The sequence below is a fragment of the Alnus glutinosa genome, chromosome 8 (genome assembly GCF_958979055.1).
Source record: "Alnus glutinosa chromosome 8, dhAlnGlut1.1, whole genome shotgun sequence".
In the NCBI taxonomy this organism is placed as follows: Eukaryota; Viridiplantae; Streptophyta; class Magnoliopsida; order Fagales; family Betulaceae; genus Alnus; species Alnus glutinosa.
Window position 1 is genome coordinate 14,756,408 of NC_084893.1, and position 12,763 is coordinate 14,769,170.

Consider the following 12,763-nt stretch of genomic DNA (forward strand, 5'->3'; position numbering starts at 1 on the left):
ACTACTAAAGTTCGTGTTTTGGGCTTTGGTCGCTTAATCTAATAGATTTGGTGTATATTTCATGTCTGTTGGATAGCAAATGGTATATTGTGTTTTGTATGACGTTAGAGTTACAATTTCATTGTTTAGAAAGGAGCCACCCTGGGACAAAAAAAGAAAAAAAAGAAAAAAAGAAAAAAAAAAGTGATTTGATTGGAAACAATCATGGATGATTTGGGTTAAAGCCTTTAATGATATTTATGATACGGTGATACCCTTTAAGGGAAATTGCTGTGGCAGTTCGAGGGGAGGTGTCAAGCCTGTAAAAGGGTCATAATAGCAGGAGGTGATGTTTTAAAAGAGGCTTGAGTTTCTTACCTAAAGAATATCTGATATAGGGATTGGGTTGCTTGTAGTTTTGAGGGATTTTGGATCTGAATGCTATGTTAACAGGGTAAATGTTGTTTGCCTGCAGTCTGCTCCAAGGTTTTTGGATTGGTATGCTATGTTAAGCTCATGTTCTTGAAAATCATGAAATTGACATCTGAACATGGTTCATTGAAGAGTAGTAATTGACCCTCTTATTTTTTCTATGTTGCTCAGCTATATTTTGAACTATCTAGAAAAATTGGTATGCTTTATTTTGTTTGAATGAGATAGTCAATTCATTAATTCGAAACAATTGAAGTGGTTTATTTTGACAGAGTTTCTAAATTTATTGTCTCCTTTATACTTCTACAGAGGATGATCTTGTTTGTTGGTTATGATAGTATGGTGCTTCTATAGTTTGTATATCTTCTTTTTTCTATACAATGAGTTTCCGTTCTTATCTTAACAAGCATTTTTGACCTTACATATTCAGAAAAAAATTGGACGCTGTTTGGTCAATCTACATGTCTTATGGTTACATGGTTTACTTAATTTCTAGTTGACATTGTATTGAGATTTAATTAGCAGGAATTGGGACTGTAGTGGTTATTTTAGTGAGAAAGAATGTGCTCCATACATTTGCCTCTATATGGGCATATATAAACTCTGAAAGATAACTCATTGCTTGAAGTATTATTAAAAGTAATGATTCAGGATAAGAGTTCTTAGAAGTGACTCGGATGTTGTATGCTTGGTGGAGACAAAGATGGCAGTTATCTCAAGGGAGGTGGTGTGGAGTTTATGGAGTTGCCATTATGTAGATTGGTGCTATATGGGAGCAAGTGGAGCGTTGGGCAGGATTTTGTTCATGTGGGAGAGACGGGTGGTGGAGAAAGTGGAGGAGTGTGTGGGAAGATATACAGTTGCTTGTTCTCTGCGCAATACTAGTAATAATGTTGTATGGGCATTTGGGGGGGGTGTATGGTCCGAATGATGACAGGGATAAGAGGGAATTGTGGGATGAGTTAGCTGGATTGATGAGTTGGTGGGAGTTGCCATGGTGTATTAGGGGAGATTTTAATGTGGTTCGATTTCCAGGTGAGAGGTCCAGTGTTGCCAGCTTTTCTGCAGCATTGGAAGAGTTTTCAGACTTCATATTCATGCAGAATTTGGTGGATCTACCGCTTGAAGGTGGCCAGTTTACTTGGTCAAATAATCACAGGAAGATCAAACATGGTCTAGAATTGATAGATTCTTAATTTCTCCGGAGTTGGAAGAACGTTTTCCTGAAGTGATACAGAGGAGAATGCCAAGACTTCTGTCTGATCTCTTTTCTTTACTGTTGGATCGTGGGGCGCCAAGAGGAGGGAGCAGGTATTTTAAATTTGAAAACATGTGGCTGAAATAGGATGGTTTTGTAGATCAGGTTAAAACTTGGTGGTTGTCCTATGAATTTTCTGGATTACCAAGTTACATTTTGGCTAATAAGTTGGAGGCTTTGAAGACGGATTTTAAAAATGGAATGGGGAAGTGTTTGGTGATGTAGGGAAGAAAAATAATGAATTATTTTAGGGCATTCGAGAGCTGGACTTCGTTGAAGAGTGACAATGCTTAGTGGAGGACGAAAAGGTTCGAAAGATAAATATGTCGAGAGAGTTGGAGAAAACTCTTCTATTTGAGGAAATGAATTGGAGACAGAAATCACGAGCTTTGTGGTTGAAGGAGGGGGACAAGAACACAAAATTTTTTCACAGGGTGGCCAACTCACATCGTAAGTTCAATCATGTTGACTCTTTGAATATAAATGGTGCAACGTCCAAGAATCCTGTGGAGATCGAGGAGCATATAGTCCAGTATTACAACAAATTGTATTTTTAGCAATGTTCTTGGAGGCCAGGGGTGGATGGTCTATCTTTCCTATCCATTGATGCGGATGAAAGTATTTGGTTAGAAGGATAGTTTGAGGAGTAGGTGTGGGATGTGGTCAGGGATTTGAATAGAGATAAGGCTCCGAGACCAAATAGCTTCACAATGGCTTTCTTTCATAAGTGTTGGGAAATTGTAAAAAATGATCTTATGGCTGTTTTTGCAGAATTTCATAATCAAGGTCAATTTGAAAAGAGTCTAAATGCTACTTTTGTTCTCTGATTCCAAAGAAGACTTGTGCTATGGATGTGAAAGATTTTCGCCCTATTAGTTTGGAGGGGGGGATGTATAAGATTATTTCCAAAGTTCTAGCGAATAGGTTTAAGTCAGTATTGTGCAAGATTATCTCAAACACACAAAATGCGTTTATTGGCAGTCGACAAATTTTGGATTCTGTGTTTATTGCTAATGAATGCTTGGATAGTCAAATTCAATAAGGAGAATTTGGGCTGCTGTGTAAGTTGGATTTGGAAAAGGTATATGATCATGTGAATTGGGACTTCTTGCTCTATTTGCTGCAGCGGTGTGGTTTTGGGGAGAAATGGAGGGCTTGGATACGATTTTGTATTTCTATGGTGAGATTTTCTTTGAATGGAACCCCATCGGTTTTTTTAATAGCACTTGTGGGTTGCGACAAGGGGATCCACTTTCACCTTTATTGTTTGTGGTGGTTATGGAGGCTTTGAGCTGGATGTTGATTACTGCAATGGATCAGGGTCATTTGATAGGGTTTTCAGTGGGACCTAGGGATTCTGATGCTTTACTTGTGAATCATTTATTGTTTGCCGACGACACGTTGATTTTTTGTGGTGCGCAAGAAGAACAAATTCGACATCTGCGGTGTATTTTCTTATGCTTTGAGGTAGCTTTAGGATTGAGGATTAATTTAGGAAAATCAGAAATTGTTCCTATTGGAGAGATAGAGGATGTCGAAGGGTTGGCTCAACTCCTGGGATGTCGGGTTGCATCTTTGCCTACGACATACTTGGGTTTGCCGTTGGGTGCTTCTTATAAGGCTGTGTCTATTTGGAATGGTGTCATTAAGAAAATAGAATGGAGGTTGGCTGGATGGAAGCGAATGTATTTGTCAAAGGGTGGTCGGCTGGCTCTTCTTAAAAGTACTCTTTCCAACCTTCCTACGTATTACTTGTCATTATTCCCTATTCCAATGGGTGTGGCTAATCGTCTTGATAAACTTCAAAGGGATTTTCTTTGGGGTGGCATTGGAGATGAGACCAAATTTCATTTAATTGGAACAAGATCTGTACTCCATTGCATTCAGATGGGTTGGGAGTTCACAATTTCATCCAGTTTAATCGAGCTCCTTGGGAAAATGGTTGTGGCGATAAGGTAGGGAGAGAGAGGCATTATGACGATTGGTGATTGACGTCAAATTTGACAGTCTAAAGGGTGGGTGGTGTTCAAAAGAGGTGTTGGGTACTTTTGGAGTGGGTGTGTGGAAACATATTAGTAGGGGGTGGGATAAGTTTAGCAACTTTGTTCGTTTTGAGGTTGGGGATGGGTCTCATGTAAGTTTCTAGCATGATTGGTGGTGTGGGGAGAGATCTTTGAAGCAATGCTTTCCAGATTTGTTTAGTATTGTGAGAAATAAAGATGCGATGGTGGCAGAAAACTTGGTTGTTCAAAATGGAGTTATTTAGTGGAATGTTATTTTTACGCGTCCAGTTCAGGATTGGGAGATGGAGATGGTACTTTCTTTTTTCGCTTGGCTTTATTCTATTTCAATTCGATATGGGGAGGATAACAGGTTAATTTGGAACCTCGCCAAAAGGGGTTTATTTGAAGTGAAGTCCTATTATGAAGTGTTAAATAGGAAAGATGACCCTTTATTTCCTTGGAAGAGTATCTGGCATGTTAAGGCTCCGGCAAGGGTGACTTTCTTTGTACGTAGTTGCTCCATTGTTGGAAATTCCTTGGGCATGGACATCCTAGAGAAGCTATCTGGAAAGTTATTCCAGCCCTCTTAATGTGGAGCATTTGGAGAGAAAGAAACCGTCGGATCTTTGAGGATAGTGAGTCCAGTGTGCTTCTTCTTAAATCCTCCTTCCTGAGATCTCTCCTGGATTGCGCCCTTGCTCATATGTTCCTACCTTCTCTTTAGGGAATTTGGTAGATTTGATTTGTTTTCTAGATTGTAACAACACCTAGTTCTTGGTGCTCATTGTATAGCAGCTAGCTCTTTGGTGCTCTTGTTTTCTTGTATATTCTTCGTGTACGAGGGTTTTCCTCTTTTTTCAATAAAAGTTATTATTATTCATAAAAAAAAGGGTGACTTTCTTTGTATGGACATCAGCTTTAGGTAAAATTTTTTACGCATAACAATTTGCGAAAGCGGAATGTCGTGGTGATTGAGTGGTGCTGTATGTGTAAAACGAGTGAGGAGTCAATAGAACATCTGTTACTTCATTGCGAAGTTGCCCGCGATCTATGGAGTTACATTCTTACTTTATTTGGAGTAGAGTGGGTTATGCCACAAATGGTGCTGAAATTGTTGACTAGTTGGGGCGCGTTGTTTGGGTATGGTCCAGCTAAGGAAGTTTGGCGGTTAGTTCCTTTGTGTTTAAGGTGGTATATTTGACGGGAGCGGAATGCGCGGCAATTTGAAGATGTAGAGACATTGATGGTGGAACTAAGGAAGCGTTTGCTTAACACGTTATATATTTGGATAGCGTCTCATCATAGTTTGAATGTTTTTACTTATGCAGATTTTTTAAATTTATTTTCTGTTCGTTTTTATTAGGGGCACTTTTGTATACTTCTTGTGTATTAAGGTTGTTCCCCTCTGCGCTGTATTAATGAATTGGCATTACTTATATATAAAAAAAATGTTCTTAGAAGTGACTGTTAAGGTGGGCATTTTTTTGGTTATGAAGAAAAATACTTTGCATCTTTCAGACCTAGCAATGCCATTCCTCAAAAGCCTCCTGCATTCTCGTTTTCAATACACTTATTTGGAATCTTTGCTATATATCTACAAATAAATATATAGAAGTTGGGTCTTCAAGTATAGTTCATAAGTGTGTTGCAAAATCCGGGCTTCGAAAATTTTGTTAAATCTTTCAGAGAGGGCTCGAAGGTGACCATCGTTCGGAGAGGTGGGAATAGCTCCGGCCGGTTCTTGGAGGTGGCGGTGTACGCTGTGGGGGGTCGGAGAGGGATGATTGTATTTCCTGAAGGCCGTGACGGGCGGGGTTGGGGGTGAGTTTTTGGGGAGTTGAGCAAAGTATTGGCTTTCTTTGGTACCTCGGTGGTGTCGTCTTCTTTTAGTGGCGCCCCGGTAGGGAAGAGTGTGGGCAAGGCCGCGGGTGTTTTGTCGTTCGCAGAGGTGGTGGGCTCGCCGGTTGTTGGCGAGCCTTTGGTTCAGAAGTCGGCGGTGGTCTGGTGCGAGGCGGAGAAGATCTTTTCTTTGGATCGGGAGCGGGAGCCCTTCCGGCAGGCGGTGGATTGTTATGAATTGGAAAGGTCCTCCTACGGTCCTCTGGGTAAAGGCCTTGCGGTCGACTGCTACACTCTGGAGTGTTCCTCTCCCAGTCCTCTGGGTAAGGGCCTTCTTGCGTGTTCCAAGAAGCGGGATGCAGTCGATGTTGCTGAGGCTGCAGGTGACGTTGCAGTGCAGGAGTTGGGGATATTCAGGAAGCTTCTTGATATTTTTGAAAAGTGGCTTCTTTGGGCTTGTGCGCACGTCTCATTTGGGCTGGGTTTCTTCTGATGGGCCGAAGCGGAGCATGGGCAGGACTAAGTGTTGTCTTGGGTTGGGCAGAATGCATTTTAGGGCTAGGACAAGAAGGGTGGGCTGTAGGTCTTTTTCTAATAAGACCAGGAAGTCTGGTCTTACAAGAGTGGATTACTTTAAGAAGGCTAAGAAATGCGGGTTAGCTTCGGTTCATGGTTCTGACGCGGGTATGGGTTCTGTTCCTTCGGGCTTGGGTGCCCCGGAGCCGGAAGTTGTAGGTTTTTCTTCAGCCTCTCTTCCGGTGTTAAAAGAGCGTTCTTCTCCCTTTTCTCCGGTTTCTTCTTCCACGGAGATTCTCGGGGAAAAGTCCGCTACTCCGTCCAGATTTGAAGCTTCTAACGTGTCATCGTCGGCCGTTACTTCTGTTTCTGAGGGCGTTGGTGTCTCTGCTTTGGTGAGGTCAGCTCTGGGTGGGGATCCTCCTTTGTTGCCTTTGTCTGAGATGGCTCCTTCTCCGGCTCTTTTTGGGTTTGATCCAGCTCTTGGCGTCTGCTCTTCAGGCGCGGATGCTCTAGGTGAAAGGCTGCGTTACTCCCTCCCTGTGATGTCAGAGTCTGGTGCGCCTATTTACCCGTCAGATTCAAAGTCGGTGCTCTCATACTCTCGGAAGAACAAGGTTAGCAAATTGGATAAGCATCTGCTTGCAGAGGCTCTTGAAACTTTCAGTGCTCCCAAGGTGCTTTCCAGGCCTGCTTGTGGGGTTGTCTCCAAGCCCTTGTCAGCTCCTGCAAAGTCTACGGCTGCTCAAGATGAGGGCTATCAGCCTATCCTTCGGTGTGGCTTCCTTCTCCCAAGCGGCGCGGCTCTTCCTCCGTCAGAAGTGGGAGTGGTTCCACTCTCTTCGGTCCAGTCTATGCTTGGGTGCCCGCCTTTATTGTCTTTCTCAGAGGTGGGCAATTCTACCAAAGTCCTCTCACGGGCCTCGAAGCTCCGATTATTTTTTTCCCTCCAAAGACACCACATAAGGCAAGCCGGAATCATCTTCCAAACTACATCAAGCTAAAACCTACCACCAATTACTTTCCAACAAGCAAAAAGATCTACCTGACTATGCATAACCCAAGCCAACTCTATACTGCTGAACATATAATTCCACAGAGCACTGGCAATCTCACAATGGAGTAGAAGATGATCCACTGACTCCTCCATTTTATTGCACATGCAACACCATTCAACCACAATGACATGTCGCTTCCTTAAAAAATTGTCCATGATGAGGATCTTTCCTACTGGTGCCGTCTAAGCAAAGAATGCCACTCTCAAGGGAACCTTATTCCGCCAAATACCTCTCCAAGAGAAAGAAGTACAATCATGGGAAATAAGAACATTATAGTATAATTTGACATCAAACAACCCTCTCTTAGAGGAATACAACAACGTGAAGAAGTATCACTTATATGTTATTCTTAGTTGGAATACGACTCTCAAGGCAGCTTTTCCAGCTCTGTTTGGTATAGCTGCTGTGAAGGATGCCTTTGTTGCAAATAACCTAGAGTTTTTGGGTTGTTCCAACCAGTGGAACGTGAGCTTTGATAGAGAAGTGCATGATTGAGAGGTGGTTGTTTTTGCTTCTTTCTTCCAGATGCTGTATTTAGTTATAGTTAAAAGAGGCGGTGAAGACAAGCTTTGGTGGGTCCCTTCCAAAAAAGGCATTTTCAAGGTCAAATCTTTTTTCCACTTCTTGACTTGTCCTATAGGTACTCGCTTTCCCTGGAAGTGTGTGTGGCTGACCCAAGTCCCCTCAATGGTAGCTTTCTTTTTGTGGTCGGCGGCTCTTGAGAAGATCCTCACCTTAGACAATGTTACGTACCTAGGGTATGTGACAAGGGCATTATTGAAATTATATTTATGCCCCTCTTTAAGAGAATAATCGTATTGTCCCTTGGAAAGAATAATAGATTATTATTATTAGGAAAATAAGGAGTCTTGCTCATAAAGCAATATCTCCAATAGGAAAATAAGGGATTTGTCTCCCTTTAGAATTAATATTTATTATTTAGGGTTTGTAATATTTATTTAATTATACTTTTCGTAATTCCAGCTTTGTAACCCTATAAATAGGGATATTGAAGAGAAAAAGAAGAAAAATTATATTCAACTTTAGTAGTTGCTTTAGAGTTTTTTAGAGTTCCTCGAATAATCCTAACATTAGGAGGCCCAGGATACTTCAAATACCCTACTATCATAATATGCACCACTATCCAATTTACCACCATCCGTCCCCCGTTACGAAGGACCGTAATATCTTGGTATGAGAGCCGCGTTGCGATTACGGACCAAGTTAACCATGTCTGTCAAATCATCCGAAGAATTTTGGGCAGAGTTTCACGAGTGGACAAAGTAGTATTTCCAGCAATGGAAAGATGAAATTGTGGCATGTCAGGTACGACTCTCATCTTCCCCATTAGAAAACCCACCCGAACAACAACCCACAAAAGACACACCAGCCTCGCCACCACGTGCAGAAGACCCATCCTGCCCAGAAGTCGCCCGTGCAGAAGAGCAACCCACAAAAGCAACCCCACCATCACCCTTAGTAAATCTACCCGAAACACAACCCACAAAAGAAAACCCAACCCCACCACCATGCAAGGACCTAAAACCCATCACCTCTCAAAAGAAAGACCAACCCCCACCATCAACACAAACTCCACCCCAAAAACTTCCAAGCCCAGCCACCCCGACCGTTGCAAGCCCTCGAACCCGCCACAAACCACATATGTTAGCCACACCATTGCCCAATATCCACCACACCATCAATCCACATACAGCCTCACCACCAAGTTCACCCATCAACAAGCCACTCCATCACCCACAGTACCAACCACCGGAACCTCAAAGCCCAACCACCCTCTTCACGATTTCCTCAACCAAGCATCCCCCATACCTTAAGACCGCCCTCTGTCAGCCACAAAATAGAAGAACCAAACCAAGAAAACCACCACCATTGTTGAAACCCAATCTCTTCCTCGCTGATTGGTTCAGAAGAAAGAAAAGGGCAAGGTACAAACCAGGAAATTTCATGGACAGAAAAGAGTTCCTTGCCGTGTCGAATTTGGGCTTGAAGATGCCGGATTGTGGGAAGAGAGGCAAGGGCTTGTGCAAAGGAGGATCGAAGAGGTAGAGGAAGGTGCTTTGGGACAACATCCGGAGTTTAACGAATCCGGCGACTCGGCGGTTGGCAAGAAAATGGGGCGGTGAACGTGGGACACAGACGCATGCTGGGCCGTGGCTAAGAGTGTTGGCCCTTGGCCGGCGGCAAGGAACAGGTCTCGGGAGGATGGGTAGCGTTCCGACGGTTCCAACGGAGCAAGATTCTTCTTAGGGCGAATTTTCTGGACATCGGTGGCCCCCCAAACGTTACCCAAACGGTGATGGTGCGACAAACGGCGATTTCGGCTTGACTAGCGGTAGTCCAGACCTTTCTGTCCGAAACATGGAGTTTCCCTTGCGAGAGGTGGACAGAGGCACATGTTCTGGCTTGACTGGCGGGGGAGGAATGAAGATGGGGTCGTCCGCAATTTCCGATTATCTATTGCAAGAGAAGTGGAGCCGGAATTTGCTGCTGGAAAAAAATTGAAGAGAGTTATGGCAATATTCGAGATTTTAGCTGGAGGAGGGAGGAACGCCTGTGGCTCGGAAGGCAGCATGAAATCAGGGCTTGTCGTAGAAGGAAACATTCTGCCCAATCCGTTTGCCCCTAAGTGGAAGATAGTGGATGAGAAAAATATGGAAGCCATGATTTGGGGGAAAATAATGACTCATGCGGCACCGGCTGAATATGGGAAATCTTTATACAAATTTTTTTCTTTTCCAGTGCTACCCTCCACGTCAGCATCTCTTGGCAGCATACTTCTAGGACCTTGAGGACAAGGTCCATTTGAAGAGGGTAGGAGTGTTACGTACCTAGGGTATGTGACAAGGGCATTCTTGGAATTATATTTATGCCCCTCTTTAAGAGAATAATTAGGTTAGGTTTTTAAATAAGGTAAGAGTCGTATTGTCTCTTGGAAAGAATAATAGATTATTATTATTATTAGGAAAATAAGGAGTCTTGCTCATAAAACAATATCTCCAATAGGAAAATAAGGGATTTGTCTCCCTTTAGAATTAATATTTATTATTTAGCGTTTGTAATATTTATTTAAATATACTTTCCGTAATTCCAGCTTTGTAAGCCTATAAATAGGGATATTGAGGAATGAAATAAAAAAAGAAAAAAAATTATATTCAACTCTAGTAGTTGCTTTGGAGTTTTTTAAGGTTCCTCGAATAATCCTAACATTAGGAGGCTTAGGGTGCTTCGAATATCCTACTATCACACCACGCACCATTATCCAATTTACCACCATCCATTCCCCGTTACGGAGGACCGTAACAGACAATCTCAGGAAGCACCATGTTATTGTGATAAACAGATGCTGCATGTGCAAGAAGATGGAGGAGTCCGTGGACCATCTTTTTCTTCATTGTGATGTGGATTTTGCCTTGTGGTATTCTCTTTTCAGTCGCTTTGGGTTGTCTTGAGTTATGCCATGACGTGTTATCGATTTGCTTGCTTGTTGGTGGTTTTCGGGTCGGTTGAGGAGTGCTACAGTGTGAAAAATGGCGCCCACTTGCCTCTTTTGGTGCTTTTGGAGGGAAGAAATAACCAGAACTTTGAGGACGTGGAGAAGACTCTTGATAAACTTTTATCTTCCTATTACACTTTGTATCTTTGGACTACGGCTTATGTGTTTCCCTTATCTTTTAGTTTTCTTGATTTCCTTACTCGTTTCTCTAGTTAGGCGTTTCCTTTTGTATACTCATAGTGTACTAAGGGGCGCCTCACACTTTTAATGAGATTGGCTTATTACTTAAAAAAAAAAGAGTTATATAATTGCTCGACGTCTATCAATAAGTGCATGCATTGCACGATGGATGTGAAGAAGTAGACCTTTCAAGTAAAGAGGATTTAATATGTGGGTTAAAGCAACAGCTCTGCAAAGCTTTTTTCTTTCGATCATTTCCCTAATATCTTTTAGATTTGGGATGAGGGTGGGGATCGAGGAGCTGACAATGTTGCAAGAAATTAAATGCTTGAAATGTTCATTAGAAGAAAGCTGTTTTTTTTTTTTTTTTTTTTTTTTTTTTTTTTTTATGAATTAACCAACATAAGGAATTCAGAAAATAGGTTAGGAATCAAGGTGATCCATAATGTACTGAGCCAACATTAGAGATGAAAATTTTGAACAAACATAAAATTAATAATAAAACACAAACTGGAAGTTATGAATTCTTGTACATCAGAAGTTGAACTTCCTTGTGGAGTTTCTGTTGAAGATAGGCTACAGTGTTTACAATTAGAGCATTATATTGAAAAGTTGGCTTACCTTCTAACCATAATAAATATCTTGAGAGCATAAAACTAAAGCCTGTGCAATGCACAGGTCTGCAACTGGTTTATCTAAATCTAACAATCAAATTATAGGACCTTTCCGAATACAAAGCTGCTTGAAAGGCAGAAAATATGGGGTGCTAATTTGTTATAAATCCCACCTAGTATGTATGCATGAATAAGAACAACAGGTTAGAATCATAAAAACGTTTTCGGTCATTGTGGTTAACTGTAAATGAAGCAAGGACTTTGAAAAATGGCTTCAATCGCTAACCTTTTTTTTTTTTTTTTTTTTTTTTTTTTTTTTTTTTTCTTTTCTTTTAGAACAAAAAATAAAAATAAATCATTTACATGTTAGAAACTCTCTCTTTTTTTTTTTTTTGAAGAATTCTACTGTGCTTTCACAATATGCTTGAATGCAGAGTTCTGGTATCTGATATGCAGTAAGTCCTACTTATCTCCCATTCCTGTTGTGTGACAAAGAAAAATGATTCTCTCTATATGATTATGAGATTTTGGGTCTTTTTAGTTAACTCGTAACTGATGCAAGGGTCTTCAGATAATTGCTTGGATGTTGGCAAATAATTTTGTTAAAATGAAATTAGTACCATGTCGAATTGAATCTGTAGACAAAAGAAAAAGATAAAGGCACTATTTGTGTTTTATTTTTTGACTTTCGAAACAATAATCTGCTATGATTTTAATCACCAATGAGAAATCATGCTGTTAGTTGAATATAGTATTTTTGTTATAATGCAACTTTTCTGTCAATATTATTACACCCTTAGATGGTGAGATTTTCATTGAGATCTTTGGCTTTAATTTTAATTTTTATTTATTTTTAATATAAGAATTGGCCACAAGGAGAGAGGGAGATTTGAACTAGTAACCTCTGCTTTATTAGCCGTGGATCCCAGCTGATTGAGCTACCCCTTAGGGTTGATTTTTTGGCTTAAATAAGCACCTTATATCTTGTAGGAGTGGGTGCTAGTTGAGAATCGCATTGATGAATTCATGTATCTGGTTGCCCAGTTTCTTTAGGCATGCACCTTAAATGTATTCCCCCCTCCAGCTCCAAATCATTAGCAGTTAGCAATGAAAGGGTGATATGACACTGTTATGTCTTGATAGAAAAGTGCTCTTTTCTCAGGACCTCCCGCCATCATTTTATTGACCTTAAAGCTCACTTATCTAATTCTAAGCTTTTGGTTTTGAGTCCTTTCAATCAGATGATACATCGCCATTGGATTGCTTTCATCATGGTGGTGTCATGGCTTCTCGGAGTTTTAGAAGCCAGTGCTGGTGATGCTGATCTGCAGTATAGGTAATTTTGTTTCCATTCTCCTAAATCTTCTTTG

At 41.2% G+C, this 12,763-nt stretch overlaps 1 protein-coding gene across 1 annotated transcript in view; it reads left to right on the forward strand.

Annotated features, from left to right (window-relative positions):
- The window catches only part of LOC133874962 (uncharacterized), a 51,406-nt gene that overhangs the window by 664 nt on the left and 37,979 nt on the right, over window positions 1–12,763 (forward strand). The window contains exon 2 of the mRNA XM_062312917.1: window positions 12,635–12,729. Within this exon, the coding sequence (XP_062168901.1) occupies window positions 12,635–12,729 (95 nt within the window). The remainder of the gene's footprint in view (window positions 1–12,634; window positions 12,730–12,763) is intronic.